This window comes from Gordionus sp. m RMFG-2023, chromosome 2, assembly GCF_954871325.1.
Source record: "Gordionus sp. m RMFG-2023 chromosome 2, tfGorSpeb1-WG-v2, whole genome shotgun sequence".
Lineage (NCBI taxonomy): Eukaryota > Metazoa > Nematomorpha > Gordioida > Chordodea > Parachordodidae > Gordionus > Gordionus sp. m RMFG-2023.
The window spans coordinates 2,495,263-2,522,034 of record NC_088776.1 but is presented as its reverse complement, the minus strand read 5'-3'; the positions used below and the strand labels follow the sequence as shown (position 1 = coordinate 2,522,034).

The window sequence follows — 26,772 nt, the reverse complement described above, 5'->3', positions numbered from 1 at the left end:
TAAAATAAACATTATGTTTATCAAGCCTGTAAAAAAAAATTTCTAATGGATAGATGATAACCATAATGTTATCAAAAATCAAAATATAGACATATATTACTATTATAATATGTAATAATAAATACATATTATATTCATCTTACGTTTACCGTATTATAAATAAATAACCATATACACTATACAATAGGAATTCGATTGTCTAATACATATTTACTATCATATACATCTAATAAGTCATTTACTATATTTTAATTTTCCTTCCTATGATTTGATGAATAATTTAAAAAAGTATGGCAAGCCACAATTTCAGTGCATATTTTATAATGTTAATGTGCTACCTAATTGTTAAATTTTAACACCAACACCTTTTACTCATATATATTCAAGTATGCAGGTAACCTTCGGCATTTTAAAATGATTAACATAACATCTTTAGGTATGATTATCATATTCTGCAAATATATACTAGTAATTTTATAGCTGGAGCATAATCATCAGAGTTTAACATTTTCTCAAAATTCAAAAAACTTCAAAGATCCTTGCTCTTTTGAATATCAAAAAGTGTAGAGTTTATTTTACGAAAATATCTTAAATATTTTTTTGATCTTCAAAAATAAAATTTTGGGCGTAATAAATCTGCATTTGTTAAACTCTAATAAGCATGCATTCTTAATAATGGGTGGTTTTGAATTTCGCTGGCCTTTTCCAAAGCAGAATCAACCTCATCGAATATGGTCAATTTGCAGTTATCTTGTACTAAAATTGGGAGTTATTTACAGCAAAACCATGTTAAGTTATATTAAAATAAGTTATTATATAAATATGCGTGATTTCAGACGTTTTTAATTCTGTTACAATTCACAATCAAAATATATTAGAAAATGTTCTTGTAAAAATTGGAACAAAACCAATTATTACATTTAGTAATCATTATTCCTGCATGGATGATCCAGTTTTATGGGGTATGCTTATTAATATAACAAAATAGTGTTTTAAGGACTTTAAATAGGTATGCTACCCTGGAATAAATTATCTCCTCATAAAATAAGATGGGCATTAGGTGCATATGATATTCTTTTTACTACCTATAGACATCAAATACTTTTTAGTCTGGGTAAAGTAAGATTTAGACATTTATTATTCATAAAATATATTATTGGTTTTTATATAGGAATTATTTTACTAAATGTTATTTAGAGTTTTTACACTGAGACCATTTGTCTTATATTAAAACATCAACAAGAAAATAATTTTACCAATATAAGCTTATATTGATCTGTAGAGGGGCCATAAAAGTGAAGTGGGAGGGGGGGGGGATATTATTCATTTTTTTTAGAGTTACTTTTGCACAAATTCAGAAAAGTAGTAATTTAATATAGCATTTGTATATATTATATAAAACATTTAAAATAAATGGGTTAGATAAAATTTAAACTTATACCCCTCCCCCCTTCTCTTTGCATAATATTGATGGTCCTATTAATATCTTATTGATTAGTACAAAATAGATTGATCTATTTCTTAAAATTAAATTTTTCTTTTTTTTCTAAAAGAAATATACATTTTTTAAAAAAATAATCTTAATTTCACTCAAAGGTCATTCCAATAGTAAGAGGAGATGGTGTTTACCAAAGAGGGGTTGACTTTTGCATAGAACAAATCAATAAGAATTCATGGATTCACATTTTTCCTGAAGGTTATTTTTATATTATAAAATATTTTGTCCTTATTCTTCTTCTACTTTGGTGATTTCCAGGTTTTTAGGAAATTTTATAGCATAGTTTTTTAGAATTGGATTGACATCAACCCCTTTAGATGGTTTTTACATCCCCACTGAGGAGACGATGATCCTATTCTAAACCCTACAATAAAATTCTCACCCTTTTTAAGGAAAATGTAGCGATTTTAATAAAAGAAAGTCATTTAATTAATTTTTTTTTCTATAAAAGTTAGCTTATTTTAGAGATCTGCTAATTTTTTGATATGTATATAATATTTTGGCGCATATCTTATCTAGGTATTTTATTATCTTATCTAGTTGTTTATATATATATAGATTAATTAATTGAAAACTTTAATTAATGGTCAAAAACTAGATTTTGACTGAATTTTGTAAAAAAACTTGACACACAAATATCAAAAATTTCTGATTTCAATAGGCTTATATACTCTCATTTATACAAATGTAATTGCAATATGTTATAATTTAATAGTATTAATATTAATGTATTTGTATATAATCAAATAAGACAACAATATAATGATAAAATATGTAACTTTATTTCACCGAATTCATAAATTGTTTAAATCTGAAAAGTAAGGCACATAGTTATTACAATTTAAAGAGATATTATATATAATTTTTGACTTTTTAACATTCATATTTGGAAATTAATTTTATCGTATATTTGATAGAGAGATACTTTACTATCTATTTTAAAAGTTGTGTGTTCACTACTCTAGCTAAATATATTGATCACTCCTGAGAGATCAAACTATGAGCAAATGATTTTTTTTATAAAAGGAATTCTCTAATCATCTGCTATATTTATAAGACTATGGCACATTACTATCAAACACTACTACTTTTGATTTGTATTTTATAAATTTTACCACAATACTGAAATGTGTTTCCATTTTTGATGATAAAGTTTGCAAGAAAAATTATTGAGCTTTTTTCCTATATTTGTTCATTAACTACTATAAAATGTGCTTGATAATGTATCAAGCTACAGATGGGATATCATAGTTAGGCCTACAAAAAACGAATTGAAAATAATAAAATAATTATTCGATTCAAAAATTTTTCTAAAGCTTTTGAAAAATATATTATTTTTTGCAAAAAAATTATGAACCGATGTAATGTTTAAAATTACATTTTAAGGATTCTCTAAACTAATTTTCATTAGCATATAAAAATTTACAGAAAATAAAGGAAATAAAACATGATTTCATATAATATTATCTAAATTATTTTTTTAGTCTAATATTCAAATTTTATTAAAAATTTTCTAAAAATGTACAATAATCTCATTTTATAAACATCAAAATATAATACGCAAAAAATATGATTATAGTATATCCGAATTTGATAATAACCAATTTTTTTAAACATAAAGTCTTTCTAATTGTATCCTCCTTCAAAGACATTCTATTTTTCATTATCATATTTGTTCACATTGAGAACAACCGCTCACATGAAGCCAAAGATCCTTGGATTGACTATATATCACTTGCCATTTTCAACAACACAGGAAAAGGATCCCCATGCAATCTCTACTGTTCTAGCGGACTCTTATATTAGAACCGATTCTTACTTAATTAAGATATGTTTCAGCCTCACATATTGAAAAGGTGATATTTTGCTTAAAAATTCTATCCATATATGATGGTATTATTGGGTTAACTGTTGTTGTATTGATATTATATTTTATTTTGTATCCATTATATATATACCCTTTAATTTTTTTTAATAGATGACGCAGGTAATTGTTCAAAAAATTGCACTTTTAATCTAGGATCTAATATGGTTGTTATTATGGTTTCAATATTTGTTAGGGTTATAATAATTTTTCCATTTTGTCAATAGCACTGATAGGGTTTATTAAATTGTTGTCAAATGAATTTAAATGTTCCACTAAAGGGACATAAAGAGGGATGACAAGATTTAAAATAGGATATGTGTCACAACATATATCTTCGATTTAATTTGTTTTGTATGTTTATTAAAGTAGACCAAATCATTCCTGATAAAAAATAATAATAATAAGTTAATAAAATTGAATTATTTCCCTCAGTTTTCTTTCTTCGATATCAGATATATCATCATGTATCTGAGTCACAACTTCATCAATAAGCCCTTCTCATTTTAATAGCTCTTTCTACCATTAAATAAAAGCTATTCCATCTGATGGATGTGTCTAATTTTTAATATTTCATAGTAGAAAGAGTAGGGAGGAGCATACATTTTGCATAATATTTGTCTTTGTAAAAAGAATTGCTAATAATCTTTTTGATTGTTCTTAATTTTGATACTTTGCCTGCTGTCTACTTTCTTTAAGTATTTCTTTTATTACTAATTGAGTACATGCGCAAAACATCGTTACATGTGAAATTATACAGTTGGGTGATTTATGCGAAGAATTTTTTTTACGTTATGAAAGTTGAATTAGAGCTACCATTATCACAAGTAATTGTTTATGTTACTTATATCGAATGTATTTCCACCAGAATGCGAATCAGTAAATGGTACTATATCTAATAACAATGACTTCGTCTCCCATTTTTTCATCTATAAAGAATGGCAGGTTCAATTTTATAAACACTATCAGTGCTATTGAGAAAAATAGAAAATTATTATAACTTAACAGATATTTCGAACTATAAAATCAACAATACCAGATCCTAGACTAAAAACAATATAAACATCAGTTAGCGCAATAGTACAGTCGAACATGGATAAAATTTTCAAACAAAAATAACATCTCATCAATATGTGAGGTGGAAACGTATTTTAAATGAATTAAGGATCAGTTCTAATAAGAGTCCGCTAGAACGGTGGAGATTCCATGGGGATCGTTTTCCTGTGTTGTCGAAAATGGCAACTGATATATTGTCAGGGATCTTTGGCTTCATGCGAGCGGTTGTTCTCAATAGGAACAAATATGATAATGAAGAATTGGATGTCTTTGAAAGATGAAACCATTAGAAGGACTTAATGCTTAAAAAACTGGTTATTATCTAATTCGGATATAATTATATTTTTTTATGAGATTTATTGTACATTTTTAGAAATTTTTTTAATAAAATTTGAATATTAGATTGGAGAAATTAATTTAGATATTTTTTATAACCAATTCTAATTTTAAAAATCGTTTGTTTATTTTCTGTAAATTTTTATATGCTAATGACAATTAGTTTTATAGTAGAATCCATAAAAGTGTCATTTTAAAACATTACACATTTGTTTATAAGCATTAGAAAAATTTCCGAATCGAATATTCGACGAATCGGATAATAATTTTATTATTTGTATGAATACGTAGCTTCGAATCGAATACGGATAATAGTATTATTCGATTCGTTTTTTTTGTAGGCCTAATTAGAGGTGATTTATGACATATTTAATTAATAAGTGAGTACGAAGATTTTATAGGATAGTGGATTATGATGCGCTATCTGAATTAGATGATTGTCTTTAAAATTTACTTTAAAAAAAAATAAGGTTGCTAAATGGGAAAAAGTAATTTTCCTCCTAATCAAAGAATAAGAAACTAGTCAAGGGAAATTTAATAAAGAATTCTTTTTATTTTATTTTTTAATTTTTTTTTTTAACTATAATCTTTTAAAATGTTTAATTTAGTATATTTTTCAGAGACCTGCATAGAGTACCATTAGCGCGGCCCGGCCCGTACTTGATATTTTTTTCAAAAAAATTTACGGCCCGGTTTTTAAAATAAAATTTTCAGGCCCGGTCCGGATTTTTTTAAAAATATATTATATTTATTATGATTAATTATACACTATAAAAAATGTCTACCAGTAGTACAACGCCATTTTATAACTCGCTCGATTTACCAACCCAACTCTAAAACTAAAATTTATAAATTTTCAACTCCAAATTTTATTGGTTAAATATATTTTAAAAAAAGTCAAAATAATTATAAAATCTAATCCCTTTTTATTATACTTTTTTTTGGGGACAGAGATCACGAGTTCTACACGTGATAATATAAAATCAGGCTACTATTTATAAATTTGATAAATATTAAAGAAAATAATTTTTTAAAAATAAATAATTTTAAATAATAATAATATGACATTTATTTTTGATTTTTATAAGCTAATGAATGAGGATTTTATTTTAAAATAAAATTTTCAGGCCCGACCCGGGTATACTTTTAAAAATTAAAATACGGACTGGCCCTAAACGGGCTTAGAGCCGGGCCTACATCTCTAATATTTTTACTTATAATTTATTATTATAATTCATGAAGTTGAATAAAAGGAATATACATAAATTTTGTTTCATTCTTCCATATTTAAATTCAACTTTTTATCTGCTATAAAGGTGTGCTCTCAAATTCTCAATTCGATAGAATGTATTTACCGCTAAAACGTTATATAGCATTTAAAGAGAATATTTTTTCGGCTAAATCATTAACCGTTGAATGCGTTTAGGGCGAAACGTATTATCGCGAAACAACGCGAATGTATGGTGGCGAAATTAATACCGCGCATTGCATCATCGCGGAAGCATTAAAACGAATGCAATATCTCGTAAAAATTGCCACGAATGCAATAATGTGACTTGATATAATTAATACAAATTCAAATTCATTTGCTACTTGTACACTTTTTCTACGGAAAGTGTAATTATAATCAATCTGCGATAACGCATTCCTGGTAATGTTTTTTTCTCTCTTATATTTTGGCGGAAATGCATTCGCACTAAAATACATTCGCAATATTTAACTTTTCGTGGTATTGAGATGTAACCGCAAACTCAGAATTTTTTTATATTTATTCTTAAGTTCTTTAGAATAATTTACTCACCTTACTTCCGCTAATTAATTTTATAGACCAGCTGTCAGGCCCGAACCAAAAATCAGTTTGGCGTAAATTGTTGATCCCTAAATTTTTTTTAGTTCTATCGATAGAATAATCACGTGTCATTTAATTATAAAAATAGCGATCATTTTACTCTCTAGCAACAACAGAAGACCCGATGCTATCAGCCTAATACTTTTCTCTTCTGGTCTTCAGGTTCACTTGTGGATTACACGGCATCGATATTTTTTTTCGGCGCGTTCCAACATAATACCTCAGAAAATTAAATTTCGGCAGAAATCTTGAAAATTAGACAAATTCATTCGGACATCGCTAACGTTATTTTTATCACCACTTGCCACCAATAATATACTCTCAGTGTTTTCGGTTAAATTTATCACATTATTAGGGAGAAAAATCAGTAAGTCGCGATCGTAATGAAGCCTTCTATTTCAAACAGACCATTACGATGGCTATCGCATTGCTATTCCTGGTTTATTATAGCAATGCAAGCTCTTAATTGTTTTTTTTTATATTCAGTGTTTTTTTCAAAAAAAATTTTATATACGCGCCATATTTTTATAATCGTTAATTGTTTTTTTTATTTGACCTTTTTTTGTTTTAATTTTGTTTTTTTAGTTATAACGCCATCTAGCGGCCAATATTATTTTAAATGATATAAGACTAAATTAAACTTTCGGCGCATCTGGGTTAAAAAAAAATTTTTGTGATAAATTCGATTTTATTTAAATAATGTATATATTTCTTTTCCTCGCTTTCGGTCCTTATTCTCAGTTTATAATTTTTCTTAATAACAAAACTAGATATTATTGAATCAAATAACAAGCCATCCTTTCATAACATAAAACAAACCATATTTCATAACAAGACGATCCAAATTTATTCATTAAATAAAACAACAATCTAATATACTAAAAAAAATTTTTTTTTAACTATAATCTTTTATAATGATTAATTTAGTATATTTTTCAGAGACCTGCAGAGAGTACCATTTGCGTGGCCCGGCCCGTACTTGATATTTTTTTCAAAAAAATTTACGGCCCGGTTTTTAAAATAAAATTTTCAGGCCCGGTCCGGATTTTTTTAAAAATATATTATATTTATTATGATTAATTATACACTATAAAAAATGTCTACCAGTAGTACAACGCCATTTTATAACTCGCTCGATTTACCAACCCAACTTTAAAACTAAAATTTATAAATTTTCAACTCCAAATTTTATTGGTTAAATATATTTTAAAAAGTCAAAATAATTATAAAATCTAATCCCTTTTTATACTTTTTTTGGGGACAGAGATCACGAGTTCTACACGTGATATACAAAATATTAAAGAAAATAATTTTAAAAAATAAATAATTTTAATTAATAATAAATATGACATTTTTGATTTTTGTAAGCTAATGAATGGCGATTTCAGTTTTAAAATATACGGGCCGGCACGGCCCGGTTTTTTTTTATAATAAAATTTTCAGGCCCGACCCGGGTATACATTAAAATAATTAAAATACGGACCGGCACCCATTGTCGGGCTTAGAGCCGGGCCTGCAGGTCTCTAATATTTTTACTTATAATTTATTATTTTATAATTCATGAAGATGAATAAAAGGAATATACATAAATTTTGTTATTTTGTTTCATTCTTCCGATATTTAAATTCAACTTTTTATCTGCTATAATGGTGTGCTCTCAAATTCTCAATTCGATAGATTGTATTTACCGCTAAAACGTTATAGCGAAACGTATTATCGCGAAACAACGCGAATGTATGGTGGCGAAATTAATACCGCGCATTGCATCATCGCGGAAGCATTAAAACGAATGCAATATCGCGTAAAAATTGCCAAGAATGCAATAGTGTGACTTGATATAATTAATACAAATTCACTTGCTACTTGTACACTTTTTCTACGGAAAGTGTAATTATAATATTTCTGCGATAACGCATTCCTGGTAATGTTTTTTTTCTCTCTTATTTTTTGGCGGAAATGCATTCGCACTAAAATACATTCGCAATATTTAACTTTTCGCGGTATTGAGATGTAACCGCAAACCCAGAAATTTTTTTTATTTATTCCTAAGTTCTTTAGAATAATTTACGATATTTCACCTTACTCCCGCTAATTAATTCTATAGACCAGCTGTCTGGCTTGAACCAAAAATCAGTTTGGCGTAAATTGCTGATCCCTAAATTTCTTTTAGCTCTATCGACAGAATATTCACGTGTCATTTAATTATAAAAATAGCGATCATTTTACTCTCTAGCAACAATAGAAGACCCGATGGTATCAGCCTAATACTTTTCTCTTCTGGTCTTCAGGTTCACTTGTGGATTACACGGCATCGATATTTTTTTTTCGGCGCGTTCCAACATAATACCTCATAAAATTAAATTTCGGCAGAAATCTTGAAAATTAGACAAATTCATTCGGACATTGCTAACGTTATTTTTATCACCACTTGCCACCAATAATATACTCTCGGTGTTTTTGGTTAAATTTATCACATTATTAGGGAGAAAAATCAGTAAGTCGCGATCGTAATGAAGCCTTCTATTTCAAACAGACCATTACGATGGCTATCGCATAGCTATTCCTGGTTCCATATTATAGCAATGCAAGCTCTTAATTGTTTTTTTTTAAATGTTCAGTGTTTTTTTCAAAAATAATTTTATATATACGCGCCATATTTTTATAATCGTTAATTGTTTTTTTTATATGACCTTTTGAATTTGTTTTTTAGTTATAACGCCATCTAGCGGCCAATATTATTTTAAATAATATAAGACTAAATTAAACTTTCGGCGCATCTAGGTTAAAAAAAATTTTTTGTGATAAATTCGATTTTATTTAAATAATATATATATTTCTTTTCCTCGCTTTCGGTCCTTATTCTCAGTTTATAATTTTTCTAAATAACAAAAAAACCTACAAATTATTGAATCAAAGTTTACGTGAAATTGCTATATTGATTATAAACATTTTTTTTTCTGGAACCTTCTCTAAAGAAAGGATTACTACAAAAAGTGATTTCATTAAATATTTACAATTTTTATATTCCGCTAAATTTAAAAAAATAAATTTTAAAGACCTTAAAGTGCACACAAATTGAGCGTTTCCGTTTTGCCGTAATTTTTAAATTAAAAAAAAACGTAACGCCGCCCTTGTTTTAATTTTAAATAAGTATTAAAAATAAAAAGGATTTGTCTTTGTAAATTATATTATCATCTGCCTTCTTATTTCTTTTATTCTATATATTCCTTTTTTTAGGATATATAAGTAAGTTATTTATATTTACATTTTTATTATATAATATTACAAAGCGAAGAATTAAAAATAAGTAATGCAAAAGCAAAACCTATTTGCGTTTGTTTTTAAAATGGTTGCTAACGCCAATCGGTAATTTTACCAATTTGCGCGAGGTCGTTTGAAATGCATTATTGGCGCTTGCAACGCGGCGTTTGCACTCAATTTGTGCGCACTATTATGTTCTTTTGTTGATCGATAATTAAATTTCCTTATTTATCGATTCAAAAATGTAAATGAAAGGAAGGAATATAAAAAATAAAATAAGCTGATAAGATCTTTAATTTCATATAATAACGATAGTGGATCTACAACAGTGGAAGGATATATCTACAAATTATGGCCTCGAGAATTTCTAGTAATTTGCGCAAAATGGAACACGATTGTTGAAAGGAAGTTTTGTAATAAAATTAAAAATATATACCGTTGAAACACCAAAATAAACAACAATTGATTATCACTTCTGAAAATATCGGAATTAATCAAATATATATAAATATATACAAAAAAAAAGGTTTTGCCCTGCTCGGCCCGTTTATTTTTTTGCCCGGCCTGGTCCTAAAAGTATATTTAGTTTCTGGGTAACTTGCGGGCTCTAATACATTATGTCTTCTACTTTGCATCGGCGCGGAGACGAATATGGCGAGTTCCAACCGACTCGTGAAAATATGGTGCACAAGTTTTCCGGAACTGTCATAAAATTTGGTCCAAATTACCCCTCCCTAAAAATCTAGGCGAACTTAGAGCTGGGTTGCCCTAACCTCTAAAGTTATAAGAATAATTTCCAAATTATTAATGATATATTATTTTTAAAATTTATCTCTCTATATGTCGTATTAAATTTTAGGTAGAGTGAATACGGAAAAGGAATACCTGCCATTCAAATGGGGTAAATAATTTATAATAAATGATAAATCTACATTATTTAATTTAATTTACATTTTTTTAAAATACGCTTTCCCTTAGGTATCGGTCGAATAATCTCCGAATGCGATATCGTACCTATAGTATTACCCTTCTTTCATCTAGGTATATTTATATTTAACGGTTGAAATGAACGATGTGAACATATATAGGGGGGGGGGGAAGAGAGAAAGAATGGGCTGGAGGGGGGGCATCAATGCTGACATCCCCTTCCAACAGACAATGCTAATAAAAAATTCATCTTTGGCGATCTTAGTATAATCAGGCTATAGCTGGGATTGGGGGGTTGGGTATCGTATGGGCCCATCACATATTCACGGTAAGTTGGATGTCGACACCCGTTCCCTTTTTACTTCAGCTACTATAATCACTATACTAGTGTTGTTAATTTGCTTGGTCGTAAAATTTACGACCAAATTTTGTGCTCAGGCCGACCCGGGGTCCAGACCCGAGGTTCATATTAATTTTATATGTTAAATTTTTTATTCCGGAATCTGGACACGGGGTTCAGATAAATGTAAAGTAAGATAAAATAAATCTCATATCTAATCTTAAATTAAATTAATATTATTATACCTTCTAAATCAATAATTTAAAGCTTTATTTTATTCTCATTTTTCTTACCATTTAAATATTTATAATTTTGGGTGCTTTTGATTGGAATTTGTTAAAACATTCACAATCTGGGTTTCGACCCCGGGTTCGGGCTCAGAGCAAGCCTGAGCATAAAATTTGGTCTTAAATTTTACGACCTAGCATAGCAAATTAAAACAACACTAACTGACTGAGACTGACGCTAACATAACATTTAGACTTAACCATATTAATATTATATATATTTAATATTTTATCATTAATTTGAATTTGTGTTTTAGAAATTGCCAATATTTTATAAATAGTCACTATTTTTCAGTGTTGTTCTTGTTGTGCTTGTGTTGTCTTGCTTTTGACTTGCACTTGTGCGTGACGATTTAATAAATAAAACCCATTGTTGAGATAAAAATTTTTGTTTGTAAAATTAATTATAATAAATAACACATTTATTTAAAAAGATATTTAACTTTAATTAAATAAACTATATAAATTGATTTAATTTTTTTTATAAATTGCAAATGTTTTATTTTATTTATTTTTCATTTCTTAGTTATAAATATCGTCAATTATCTCTTGAACACATTATTTTTAAACTTTGCCATAATTTTAACAACAATCAGCATGCTTTATCTAAATTTAATATTTTGACAGAGTTGAAAGGCCGAGCGTAGAAAAAAATAGTTTTTCTTTTTTATTAATTTTAATGACAGCTTAAGCTTGGTTTTAAAAAAATATTTTATTTTGATTTCGCGGCTTTGTCTACGTGAAAGAAACGTATGCATATATTTATATATATATATATACTAAATGGGGTGAAGTACTAGTAGAAATAAATTTATTTTTAATAGAATATAAAATACAATATTATATTTATATAATTTTTTCATTTTTTGCAATATTATAAACATGAATCGAATGCGTCTTGCTTGTGGTTATAGACTTGAATTGATCATACATACAACAATCCAGCCTAAAAAATATTTAAAATATAAAATTATTATTAAATATATTTAGAAAAATATAATTATTTATTAAAAAATAAATTATTACTATGCCTAACAAATTATTGCCATATATCGTCATGAAGGCCCATTATATTTATATCCCAAGATGATAGCGATATGCATTGTTTTAGGGTGGAGGGAGTTATCCTGTTCCTCAATTTAGTAATAGTATTTTCAGCAAGAGAAAAAGTTCTTTCCGATGCCACGGAAGTTGTTTGTTGGCATAGAAAGTCTCTCGTCATCTTAGCTAAATGAGGAAATCGATTTTCATTCCCTCTCCACCAATCTAGCACGTTAGTTGTCTCGGGCGCTACCGGCTCAAGAAGATAGGTGTTTATTTGATTGTCACTATCGCCATTTGATGATACTTTTCTAAAGAGATAAATTTAAAATAAATAAAAATCATAGAATATATCATTTAAACTAATTCTATCAAAATGTATTATATTACAAATATACCTTCTTTTCAATCCCTGCAATAATGAAATAGTTTTAAGGTTGGAAGGATTGTTATTATTATTGAATGAGTACTCATCAAATGGCTCCGTCGTATATTTTGAATAAATACCTTTGAATATAGCCATATTTTTAATTGCTGCATCTTCCTTTAAATTAGTGATTAATGTATTTTTAATCCTAGGGTCCAGTATTGATGCAGCATAGTTTTTTGGTGTTAAAATATGCTGGCTATATTCGTCATATTTTTTTATCATAGATGTTGCTGCTTCTCGTATTGAAGCATCAGAATTACGTATTTCTTGATTTTTTAAATTCTCCAGAATATCGTTGAAAAACAATATCGCCATCCCTATTGTCGGAAGCTGCGAGCTTATTTCAACCGTTATTTGTTAAAAAGGCTTTAGAAATTCTTCTAAATTTGAGAAGAATTCTATATTCTCAGGAGCCAAATCGATTTCAATTAATCCAAGCTCACTGAGATGTTGTATTGCCTTGATATTCTATAAATAGATATAAAAAGAAATAATATTATAAATATACAAAAATATTTTTATTTTATACTTTATTAATGGCTGCTATCATAAGATATACGCTATTCCATCTTGTTTTCACTGGAAGAGGTATTTTTGTAGCCCCATTAAAGGATTGATATGTTTGCAATAACTTAGGCGACACATGTAACCTGGAAACGAAAGCCATTATATTTTTCAATTTATCGTCCAAAAATATGAGGCCCTCATTAACGATTAGGTTTATGACATGGGCCATACAACGGTGACTGTATATCACAGTATTATATTTTAAATAGTAATGTTTTTTTTATAAATTCTGCGGCTTTTACCACGTTGGAGCCATTATCATGCGTAATAGATATTATATTATCACTAAATTCAAAATCGCGGAAAGAAGATATCATGAGTGTTGATATGTCATCCCCCGTATGTGGGTGGGGGAATGATAATAAATCTAGGGCTATATTTATCATATTTCAGTCATCGTTTATGTAGTGAAGTGTTAACGAGCAGAAAGATGAACCATTTTGCGAAGTCCAGATATCAGTAGTTAAGGCATATTTATGTTTGAAGTTTTTTAATTTATTTATAAGTTGTAATTTTGCCATATCATATATTTTTCCTAAGTTTTTGGAAAGGGTTTGACGACACCATAGTTTAAGATGGCTATTTGTATAACATATCATTTTTTTAAATGATTCATTATCTACTAAACTAAATGGACTATTAGTTTTTATTAAGAAGTTTAAAATGAGTTTGTTCATTATAAGATTCTCATGTATAAGGGGCTTTCTAATCCCGGGCATCGTATCTGGAGTTGTTATTTGTGATAACTCCGTAAATATCGTCGAGCGTACGGACTTGAGGTGTTTCTTCAGATTTGCTTAACAATAAATAAAAATATTATTATGTATTTAATATTTTATTTAATATTTTTGAATTTATGTAAAATGTTTTTTTTATTATTTTGTGAATTTTCATACACAAAAATACGATTTTATGATAAAATACAATATTAAGTTTAATTTTCTGGCTAAATTATTACTAATAAATGTTAACGATAATTCATAAATGTATGTCAAAAATACTACAAATATGATAGGTAAAATATTTTTTAATAAGAAAATGTAACAACATGTCTTGACAAAATAAAGGTACTTCAAAAATTAATATAAAGTAATAAACTTTGTGAACTATTATAGCTGTATATTGCAGGGCAATAAAGACATCTCTTTCTAGACTTCTTGGGAGTCAGCGCGAAAGAAATTTTATCGTTAACATTTATTAGTAATAATTTAGCCAGAAAATTAAACTTAATATTGTATTTTATCATAAAATCGTATTTTTGTGTATGAAAATTCACAAAATAATAAAAAAAAACATTTTACATAAATTCAAAAATATTAAATAAAATATTGAATACATAATAATATTTTTATTTATTGTTAAGCAAATCTGAAGAAACACCTCAAGTCTGTACGCTCGACGATATTTACGGAGTTATCACAAATAACAACTCCAGATACGATGCCCGGGATTAGAAAGCCCCTTATACATGAGAATCTTATAATGAACAAACTCATTTTAAACTTCTTAATAAAAACTAATAGTCCATTTAGTTTAGTAGATAATGAATCATTTAAAAAAATGATATGTTATACAAATAGCCATCTTAAACTATGGTGTCGTCAAACCCTTTCCAAAAACTTAGGAAAAATACATGATATGGCAAAATTACAACTTATAAATAAATTAAAAAACTTCAAACATAAATATGCCTTAACTACTGATATCTGGACTTCGCAAAATGGTTCATCTTTCTGCTCGTTAACACTTCACTACATAAACGATGACTGGAATATGATAAATATAGCCCTAGATTTATTATCATTCCCCCACCCACATACGGGGGATGACATATCAACACTCATGATATCTTCTTTCCACGATTTTGAATTTAGTGATAATATAATATCTATTACGCATGATAATGGCTCCAACGTGGTAAAAGCCGCAGAATTTATAAAAAAAACATTACTATTTAAAATATAATACTGTGATATACAGTCACCGTTGTATGGCCCATGTCATAAACCTAATCGTTAATGAGGGCCTCATATTTTTGGACGATAAATTGAAAAATATAATGGCTTTCGTTTCCAGGTTACATGTGTCGCCTAAGTTATTGCAAACATATCAATCCTTTAATGGGGCTACAAAAATACCTCTTCCAGTGAAAACAAGATGGAATAGCGTATATCTTATGATAGCAGCCATTAATAAAGTATAAAATAAAAATATCTTTGTATATTTATAATATTATTTCTTTTTATATCTATTTATAGAATATCAAGGCAATACAAGATCTCAGTGAGCTTGGATTAATTGAAACCGATTTGGCTCCTGAGAATATAGAATTCTTCTCAAATTTAGAAGAATTTCTAAAGCCTTTTTATCAAATAACGGTTGAAATAAGCTCGCAGCTTCCAACAATATTTTAAAAATAAATTTATTTCTACTAGTACTTCACCCTATTTAGTATATATATACATAAATATATGCATACGTTTCTTTCACGTGGACAAAGCCGCGAAATCAAAATAAAATATTTTTTTAAAACCAAGCTTAATAAGCTGTCATTAAAATTAATAAAAAAGAAAAACTATTATATCAATGGAGGGGTAATGGTATATTTCTAAGAACAATATTTTTCTACGCTCGGCCTTTCAACTCTGTCAAAATATTAAATTTAGTTAAAGCATGCTGATTGTTAATAATAATTATGGCAAAGTTTAAAAATAAAGTGTTCAAGAGATAATTGACGATATTTATAACTAAGAAATGAAAAATAAATAAAATAAAACATTTGCAATTTATAAAAAAAATTAAATCAATTTATATAGTTAATTTAAGTAAAGTTAAATATCTTTTTAAATAATTGTGTTATTTATTATAATTAATTTTACAAACAAAAATTTTTATCTCAACAATGGGTTTTATTTATTAAATTGTCACGCATAAGTGCAAGTCAAAAGCAAGACAACACAAACACAACAAGAACAACACTGAAAAATAGTGACTATTTATAAAATATTGGCAATTTCTAAAACACAAATTCAAATATAAATTAATGATAAAATATTAAATATATATAATATTAATATGGTTAAGTTTAAATGTTATGTTAGCGTCAGTCTCAGTCAGTCAGTTAGTGTTGTTTTAATTTGCTATGCTAGGTCCTAAAATTTAAGACCAAATTTTATGCTCAGGCTTGCTCTGAGCCCGAACCCTGGGTCGAAACCCGGATTGTGAATGTTTTAACAAATTCCAATCAAAAGCACCCAAAATTATAAATATTTAAATGGTAAGAAAAATGAGAATAAAATAAAGCTTTAAATTATTGATTTAGAAGGTATAATAATATTAATTTAATTTAAGATTAGATATGAGATTTATTTTATCTTACTTTACATTTATCTGAACCCCGTGTCTAGATTCCGGAATAAAAAATTTAACATATAAAAATAATATGAACCTCGGGTCTGGACCCCGGGTCTGCCTGAGCACAAAATTTGGTCGTAAATTTTACGACCAAGCAAATTAACAACACTAGGCTAAAGACCATCTTAAGGATTTATGGCATAAGCAAAACTCCATTATTTACAATATATTGGAGGCTACGGCAATACCTATTGGTTGTAGTGATAATAATAATGTTAGCAACATTGATTATCTTGAAATTTTACCTTTAGATAGAGAAGAAAAAAATTCAATTATTACCAGATAGAAAGGAGGATCAAAAAATGCCTATTGCATCTTTAATAGTAAAGTTCTCACAAGTTAAGAGAATAAATAAGGATATAAATATTTTAAAATTCTGGGAAGAAATTTCTTCAATATATCCAGAATTATATATCTTATCTAGAATCTTCATGGCTGTACCGGCGATACAAGTTAGAGATCTGCAAAGTTAGGCCCGGGTTCGGGTCGGGCCTAATATTTTTAAAAAAATTTCGGACCGGGCCGGGCTTGAAAAATTAGGCCCGATGCAGATCACTAATTACAAGTACAATAATTTTATAAAGATATCCATCTATTATAGATAATAGATAAAGGTAGAAACGTGAATTTTTATCTTTGAAATATATATATTCTACTTTACGTGGAAATCTCAAGAATGATATTTGTTTACAAGATATTATGATGATTGTGCGAGAATAAAACATTTAAAATATAAATTTATTTCATTTTAAAAATTTTCATTCTTAAATTATGAATATGTATTTATTGAAGTATAATAATAAATGAATTTAAAAAAAATCTTACTATTTTTATGTTCCCTGGACCCGGGCCCTTTCAAATTTTATTCCTGTACCCGGACCTGGACCGTTTTTTATGTCGAAGGGTCCACAATCCCTGATAAATATCCGTCGATTCTAAATTTTAAAATAAGTTCTAAAATAAAAATAGAATTTGTCTTTTGAAAATTATATTATCGTCTGCCTTCTTTATTTCTTTTAATTTTCTAAAATATTCCTCTTTTTTTTATGGATGTATAAATAAGTTATTTATATTTACATTTTTATTATAAAATGGTTGCTAAAGCCAAACGATAACTTTACCAATTTGCACGAGGCCATTTGTAATCCATTAGTTGCGCTTGCGCACTATAAATTCACGATTTTTTTAAAATGCAAAAAAAAATATCTTCCACATATTTTAACAAAAAAAGAAATAAGTGATTTTTTTTAAACATATGTTTTTTTTCACGTCAAATATTATATATTTTTATTCTTCTCCGTTTAATGGCGATTTCCAGGTTTACTCTGATTGGTCAATTATAATATTTATAAAATAATCTTTTTTGTCAAAACAATAAAAAAAACGGGATTAATCAGGTGATATATAAAAGTAGTTACTCAACCAATCAATATATAGAGAATGATCAGAGGCTTATCCACATAAAGTATCCCTAAATTATTTTTTCGATTATTATTTTTAGGTATGGATAAAATACTACCCAACAAACGTCCTTATATTCCGAGGATTGGCCACGTAAGTAATTATTCTATATATATGTATATATGTATATAAGGGCTGGTGCCAGTGGCGTAGCTAGGAATTTTCCTTAGAAGGGGTCCATACATATAAAAGCCTGGGGAGTGATGCCCCCCAGATCCCCTTTAACGGGCCTTCGGCCCTTTTGTTCAGGTTTATTTTACAAATCATAACCATATCTTCGATAATATATAATAAATATATTTTTTAAATGCATCAATAATATGTTATAATTTAGTAGATTATACTCAAATGACTTTATAATAATACTATTCAGAATAATTTCAATAGTAATATAATATCCTTCCACAAACATCAAAACCAGAAAAATATAAATATTAATGGTATTTATTTGATATAAAGTCACTTTTATGTCTTTTGAACGTATAATCTAAAAAAAAATTGCTCTGGGAGGGGTCCAAACCCGAAAACCACCCCCGTAGCTACGCCACTGGCTGGTGCATTATATATTGTATGGGTATTGGTTTAAACAATTAGTGATCTGCATCGGGCAAATAAAAGACATATGTTATATGGCGTCTAGTTCTATGAATAAATATCAAATATTTTTATTTTGCATAAAAAATTCAATATAAAATTGATAAATATAGATATGTTTAAAAAAAAATTCCAAGACCCGACCCGGCCCGAATTTTTTTAAATTATGAAACCCGGCCCGATGCCCGTTCCAGGCCGGGCCTACTTTTGCAGATCTCTACAATATTTTCCCTACACATTGTTTGTATAATTGGCGTATAGTGTGGTCCAAATATGTACGCCTCATTAATAAGCGGCTAAATTAAAGTTTTCGCCCCCCCCCAAAAAAAAATATTGTACTAAACCTCGGGATTTCTTATGTAGATGGGAGAAAAAAACAATCTCGGGGAAGAGGTAAAAATTTTTTTGACTAAAATTTAATCGAGGTTCTTCCCAACACTATTTGTATATTTCAGGCATGTCACCAGGGGGTGGAATTTTCAACCCCCTTCCCCCACCTTCTATCCCAATCGCAAATTTGCCTGTATACTTTAAATATCGTTTTAAAGCTAATAAAAAATTTCCTTCTACTCCCTACCCACCCCCCCCCCCTCTCTTCCAAAAAAAATGTATGCAATATATCAATAGCTTTTTTAAAAATAATGACTATATCAAAATTTGTATAAAAATCTGATATAATCGAAGGCTACGGGTAGGTCGACCTAAAGATCATTAAATTGCACCCTCTTCTTTAGCCAATTTCCGGATACGCTTATGGTATATTTGTGAATAATAGCGGATTTAATTATTATCAGAGACCTACAGGCCCGGACCTAAAGCTCGAGGTACACGGGCCGGGCCAAAAATAATCCAGTCTGGGCCTGAAAAATTTTTCCTTAAAATCCGGGCCTAGTAAATGGTACCTCTGCAGATCTCTAATTATTATCCATACAACTTAAAGATTAATAATAAATTGATTATTATAGATATCAGTTATCAGAGAGGATACAAGTTATTTTATTTGTTTAATCTTCTTTAGAAGCGTTTTTTCAGAATCAGTAAGTCTTTATGTTCGTTTATCTTTCGACTTCACTTACGATATCCTTTTAAATATATATATAATGGATACGAATGTCACACACCCACGTGAGAGTAAAACAAAATATATCAGATGGTAAATTAGAAATATGATGGAAATATTTTTAGATTTATTTTATCAAACACGCCATTTGACTGAGTTATAAAGCTTTGAATAGGAGAGCAAATTATTCCAGTTTCATCAAAATTAAATGATAATTATAATTTATCTACGATAAGGAACAAAGCAATCGGTGATTCCTTTCTTTACTCCATTTCATATTCATAGAAATGAGTTTAATTTAAAGTTTAGAGGACCATGAAAAGCCTAGAAAAAATATTTTAGGAATTAGTAGCCTAAAAATTTATAAATATCATGGAATTAGGTTAAGCTTAAAAAGTCAATATTTTGGGGTCGGTTGTAACCCAAAAAATATTGATGGTTGTCCTACTAACATTAATACTATAGAAAAACAAAAGAAAGAGTAATATTTCTGTTATGCAGAATTTCATAAAGAATTATAGGTTGCACTACTTGTTTTTATTTACGGGAAGGTTTTGTGGCTAATACCATTAAGTTTATTTGTTTGGCTCTGTTTTTTGTGACGTACTCAATGACATATAGTAATTGCCTAGATTATTGCATTCATTAAAAGTGTAACATCAATGAAAAACAGCTGGGTATGCCATTTTGGTTACCCATATCATTATTTAAAAAATTTTAAACGAGTGGCTTATTTATTCCTATGTATGACGCGAACTTTATTAGAGAATTGCCTGATCATCCAGATAATAAAGGAAACAAGTTATCAATTTTATAGTTGGTTTTAATATGAGATTAATTCTTTATAGGTTACCAAGACCGGGTCCTGATTATTTGCATTCAACGACTAGAATGCATAGTGTCTAGATATTATTATGTCATTGGAAATAGTATAGTATATTTTTCTTACGTCTGGTATTAGATTTATTGCATCAGTTTGTCACCGGTCATATAAGGAGCATACGAAATTTAAGATGAGTTGATTATAACCAAAGAGCAATATGTTATATTAGACATGTTCCTAGACATTTTGACGAGATTTCTGTGAATGATTTTACAGTCTGGATTTTTCGGTAGCCTTAAATAATTTTGGCCAAACAAAATTTTGCAAGATTTAGTTTTCTTTTTGATGAGAGCTTTTTTGAGATATACATATATTATTTAGATCAGCTCAAATTTAAAAAAAAAATATATAAATGGCAGTTTTTGGGTGTATATATGTTAGGTCCGTGAAGTTGGCGGAACGACTTGAGGATCAATTGACAGAACCTACGCCAAAATTTAGAGTCTTAATTGATCCTCAAACCGGACATAGGCAGAATTAAGGGTTAGTTACTTATAAGCAAAATAAGGAAAGCGTGAAATTTAGAAGCTGGCGGAACGACTTGAGGATCAATTACCGAAAGATATACCATTGTGTAGCCCGTTAATTCATCCTAATTGTTCTTCTATCCCGACAACAACGAAATGAAACGTTGCTGAGTTATAAGCAAAATAAAGTGTTAAACATCTGGGCATACTTTTCTTTTATACGTAGAAATAATCGATTTAAAAGCAAAATCTGAGCAAATACATGTAGCGCAGAGTTATCAGTAGTCCGTGATATTAACCACATTTCACATTAGCTAAATGTAAGGGTGCATAGAAGTGCTAAAATACCCAAAATTGTTGTAACTGATCATTCATCAGCTTTATTGGGGGCTGTGGCTAAATCCCTAACAAATTTTATTGTTCTAAAGTCATACATATATTGAATACTCATTTTATATAATATTAGGCCAAAAATTTCAGACTCCTAGAATTTTCTTTATTAGAATAGATTATGCTCACTGTATCGAACTGATAAGTGGGTGGCCTAGTTTGTATATAAAAAAACCTCGTTTATTTAAAGGATTTTATATTCGTTCCGTTGCTATGCGAATAAAATCCGCTTCCCTTAAAGAAGCGGAAATGTTAATAGACTCCATTCTTATTGTATGTAATAGTAAATTTTGTGGGACCAAAATTTGTCCCGACATTACACTGAATGCTAAAAAAATTTCTAAAAAAAATGTAATTTCTGGAATAGAAGAATTAGGCATTAATATATTAGACAAACTTGAGGATGAAATAATCATTGATTCAAATGTATCTAATTGTTGGATAGAAAAGTATTAAAAAATAAAGCCATATATCTAAAAATGTATCACATATCATTTGAACGAAGAGATTTATTTCCATAACCACCGAAATAAGTATAAATTTACTTAATTTTTTTTTAAAGATCTCTATTCCTTTATGATCCAGTATTATGCAACCACATTTCTTATTATGAACAAGCTACAGCTATATACATCGAATGTTGGGTGTTATTATGATAAATTTGGAAAATTAGAAAATTTTAAATTCGTAATTGTTGCCTATTGCGTGACTATCGACAAATTTTTTTGCAAACATTTCGATTAAATGACAGGGTTGCTTAATATCGCTGAAGCGTCCCGTATCTCTTATATAATTCAGGAAAAAGGACACTGTTATTATATACCACGAGGAAATAGAGAATTTATATTTTTTAAATATAGCGATGATATTTTATCTGCGATAAAAAGTGTCGACGAAGATGTATTGCAAATGGGAAGAAGTAGAAGATAAAGTAACATACTATCCTTTTCCTTAATGATATTAGCAATCCTCTCATCTCATCAAAATGTTTGCGGAACAATTTATCATTAGGTATACATAGGTAAAATTGTGAGCTTAAATGTTGTATCTTTCAAATTATTAAAATAAACTTTCAAACATTTGACGCAGAACTCATCCATAATTGTTAATATGATTGCGTTATTCTAGACCATAAAGGGTAGGTATTTAAAATAAATTACATACTTTTTTTTAGTTATTTATGGGTTATAGAAATTAATTTTCTTTTTATTCAATATGATACATTTTAGATATGGCTTTATTTTTTAATACTTTTTTATTTCCAGCAAATAATATTACCTAGATACATTTCAAATTAATGATTATTTCATCCTCAAGTTCATCTAATTTACTAATGTCTAATTCTTCCATTCCAGTGATCATCTTTGTTTTTTAGCATTCAGTGTAATGTCGGGACAAATTTCGGTCCCACAAAATTCACTATTACATACAATAAGGATGGATTCTATTAACATTTACGCCTCTGTAAAGGTAGCGGATTTTATTAGCATAGCAACGGAACGAATATAAAATTCTCTAAATAAACGAGGTTTTTTTTTATATAAACTAGGCCATCTACTTATCAGTTTGATACAATGAGCATAATCTATTCTAATAAAAAATCCTAGGAGTCTGCAATTTTTGGCCTAATATTATATTAAATGAATATTCAATATATGACTTAAGATCAATAAAATTTTCTAGTGATCTGGCAACAGCCCCCAATAAAGCTAATGAATGATCAGTTACAACTATTTTTGTTATTTTAGCACCTCGATGCACCCATACATTCAGCCAATGTGAAATGTGGTTAATATCATGGGCTTCTGATAACATCTGAACTACAGGTATATTTGCCCAGATTTTACTTTTAAATCGATTACTCCTATGTATAAAAAAATATGCCCAGATGTTTGATCATATGATCGACATATTTTTTTTTACAAAGGTCCCTGTAACATCTATTTGTAGTATGAATAAATTGGTATCTTGGCAATATTTATTAAAAGTATTTTGGCAAAATGCCAAAACTTTTCTATTTAGTCTATAACTCACGAGCGGTTCGTTCCGCTGGTATTCGGTTTAAAGATTCTGGAGGATCAATTAACGGGCTACACATTGGTAAAAGTTCGGTAATTGATCTTCACTTTCTTCAAGCAATTCCAACTTCACGTTTATAAAATGATTGTAACTCGGGTACGGTTAATAATACGCATATCCGGTTAGGAGAATATTAAATTACAAATTGAATACTAAATAATTGCCAAGTTTCGGAACATGATCATTCTTATTTTTTGCGAAAGTGCCAACACTTTCTTATTTTGCTTTTTAACTCAGTAGCGTTTCATTCCTTTGTTGTCCTGATTGAAGATAAAGTAGGATCATGTTTCGATAATTGATCCTCGAGTCTTTCCGCCAGCTTCAAAATTTCACGCCTTCCTTATTCAGCTTATAACTCAGTAACCTTTAATTCCGCCCGTGTCCGGTTTGAAGATCAATCGAGACTCAAAAAATATTGGCATAGGTTTTGGTAATTGATATCCTCAGGTCGTTCCGTCGACTACACGGAACCTATATTCGTTCTTACACAATTTTAAATTGTAACATAACTTTTTTGTAATTAAGTCTTATAAAATTGTTAAATGACGTATAACAAAACAATACCTAGACTGACGATGCATTTCATTAAAAGTATATAGCTCAATGAAAAACAGGTGGGGATGCCATTTTGAATACCCATATCATTATTAAAATTTTTAAACGGCAGTCCTATTTATTCCTACCTCTGACGCAAACTTTATTAAAGAATTGCCTGATCATCGAGATAATAAGGAAACTGGTTGCCAATTTAATTAGTAATTTTTTGACATGAGAATAATTACTATTTGGGTTACCAAAATGGCGGGTCCAGCTGATTCGCATCCAACGACGCTTTCAGATGCATTGTGAATGCATCGTCAGTCTAGGTATTATTATATGTCATTGAATCCTTCACCCAGCGAATCTCTAGTTATTTTTTTTTCATAACAAATGTTCGCACGAGTTAAAAGGTTAATTTATTTTATATTTATTCGAATGTTACTTTAAATTAAGTTTCCATTTGTTTTTTAGGCCATTGTTATAATATTATATATATATCATTTACGATAATTTGGCCTAAGTTTTACCCCAAAAAGTAATCTTATTAATTTAAATCGTCTTTCTTAAATGGATTATATAATAAATGCGAGATTATAGTTATATCACATTTTAAACAACTCGTAACGTTATTTTGAAAATTGTTGTTATTTTTGTAAGCAAATTAAACTATAATCTGCTTTTAAAATATAACCCATTAGAAATTGATTTTGAATGGAATATTTAAAACAAATAAAGAAAATTTTATGTTTTATAGCAATGTAATCAGAAATGTAACGCGCTACTTTATAAACTATCGTTTAAAGTGCTGATTAAATATTATGTCATATGTATCTCTATAAATAATTAAATGTAAATTTATTTTTAGAAAGTAAATGTATTTATTGGTAATCCTATAAACCTCACCGATCTGCTCAATCAATTAAAATCCACGAAAATTTCGCCGGTTAAATATTATTTTTATTTTTTTTTAAAAAAAATGAATATTGCTTACAAATTTGGTATATATAATTGGGTTTCGATTACGCTAAAAAAAATTTTAACTTATATTTATCCCTGCTGACCGAACTGACACTCTCCCTGGACTCGAATTTTGACATTTAAAATTTATTTGCCGATGGGACGAATATATTTTATAAGAATAGTGCCAAAACCAAAAATCTAACTAAATTTTAGCTTTTATGAAACTTATATTATTCATTATTGCACGGATGCATGCCCAAAAAATGGACCCGATTAAGATTTTCGTCATAATAAATATTGTGAAAGCTCCGAGATATTTGGGAAAATTGAGGTTCCCAAAACTTTCTGTCATCTTTGAGCAAAATATCCAGGGCTTTCATAATACTATTTTGGCTAAAATCGCTTAATCTGGCATTTTCAACCTTGCTTGGATACGACAAAACCTGGACACTCTTCCTGATTTTATAATTTATCGCAAATGGGAACGAATATCTCAACAATGATATATAATAATACCTAGAGTGACGATGCATTCATAATAATTGCTTTTGAAAGCGTCGTTGAATGCAAATCAGCTGAACCCGCCATTTTTGTAACCCCTTTGTAATGATTATTCTCATATTAACTAAACTACTATATTTTTCTAACTTTTTTTTAAAAATTAAAACAACAAATATTATATTATCCTAATTTTACCATCCAGATTTTATTTTATTTGAAAATATGTTATTTTAAAAAAAATGGGTATCCAAAATGGCGTCAGCTGTTTTTTTTTTGATGTATGCTTTTGATGAATGTATCGTAGGTCATTGATTTTCAAAGAGTAGCTCCATTATTTTGGTTTATTTACAACAATCCATTTTTTTATAAAAAAAATATTAAAAATCGACTCGGATTTTTGAATTATAAATATTATTTTAAAAAAATGTGAATCTTAAACATCAATCATAGCCATTTTAGCGGTCACTTGTATAAAAATTTTAATAACGTAAAATTGTTTGAAATTTTGTTGGCCCTGTCATGAACTTGCCGCAAAATTTTATTATATTAATAAATAATACGATTTTTTTCCTCCAGAGCGGGAAAAGGGGGGAGTTTTTAAAAATTCGCTCTTCCGTTGAATCCGCAATACAAAATATTATTTTTTTTCAAAAATCAAGGTCGGGCCGGCCGAGCGGGTTTTGAAACCGGGTCGAATTATTTTTTTATTCTTTTCCGGCTAAATAAATCTTTTTATTTTTTTTCTAGGTCGAAATGCGTAAGCGGATAACAGATTACCTTCAAAATGAGTTTTTTCAATTCCGAAGACAAATCGAATCGAGTTTGAAAAAGGAAGAATGATCGACATTCTCTGGACCTTTTATCCCCCAAAAAATATTAAACTATATATTATTATTTATTTATTTTTATACATTGCAAAAAAATATGTATATTATAGTCCCCCCCCCCCCCCCAAAGAACCTAAGAA

General features: G+C 28.6%; 1 protein-coding gene and 1 long non-coding RNA gene across 6 annotated transcripts; one reads left to right on the top strand and one right to left on the bottom strand.

The window, feature by feature from the left end:
- The first annotated feature begins 561 nt into the window (after positions 1-561).
- LOC135924733 (tafazzin-like) lies at positions 562-26,761 on the top strand. Of its 5 annotated transcripts, none has more exons than XR_010571380.1 (9): positions 562-793; positions 837-962; positions 1,010-1,119; positions 1,597-1,696; positions 10,724-10,765; positions 10,843-10,905; positions 18,372-18,428; positions 25,210-25,287; positions 26,553-26,761. XR_010571380.1 is itself a non-coding variant. In XM_065459839.1 (9 exons), the coding sequence occupies exons 1-9, from the start codon at positions 676-678 to the stop codon at positions 26,643-26,645; spliced, it is 783 nt and encodes a 260-aa protein (XP_065315911.1). In that variant the 5' UTR covers positions 578-675; the 3' UTR covers positions 26,646-26,761. The 5 variants fall into 5 exon arrangements, 2 of the variants coding, with proteins under 2 accessions (XP_065315912.1, XP_065315911.1); XR_010571381.1 differs by lacking the exon at positions 26,553-26,761 and adding an exon at positions 19,610-19,681 and having other exon boundaries at positions 18,372-18,424; positions 25,210-25,288; XR_010571382.1 differs by lacking the exon at positions 26,553-26,761 and adding an exon at positions 19,610-19,681 and having other exon boundaries at positions 25,210-25,278.
- On the bottom strand, positions 12,286-17,899 carry LOC135924734 (uncharacterized). Its single transcript, XR_010571383.1, has 3 exons — positions 17,696-17,899; positions 12,445-12,770; positions 12,286-12,364 (listed from the first exon to the last, which is right to left on the bottom strand). It is a non-coding gene; the product is annotated as an uncharacterized LOC135924734 (long non-coding RNA).
- Positions 26,762-26,772: the final 11 nt, after the last annotated feature.

Bases quoted from the DNA above. Each gene is read 5' to 3' on its own strand.
- LOC135924733 (XM_065459839.1), top strand. From the start codon at position 676: ATGGGTGGTTTTGAATTTCGCTGGCCTTTTCCAAAGCAGAATCAACCT. The intron at 963-1,009 runs GTATGCTTATTA...GACTTTAAATAG, and splicing joins GGATGATCCAGTTTTATGGG to GTATGCTACCCTGGAATAAA. The intron at 10,906-18,371 runs GTATATTTATAT...TATTATTTTTAG, and splicing joins ATTACCCTTCTTTCATCTAG to GTATGGATAAAATACTACCC.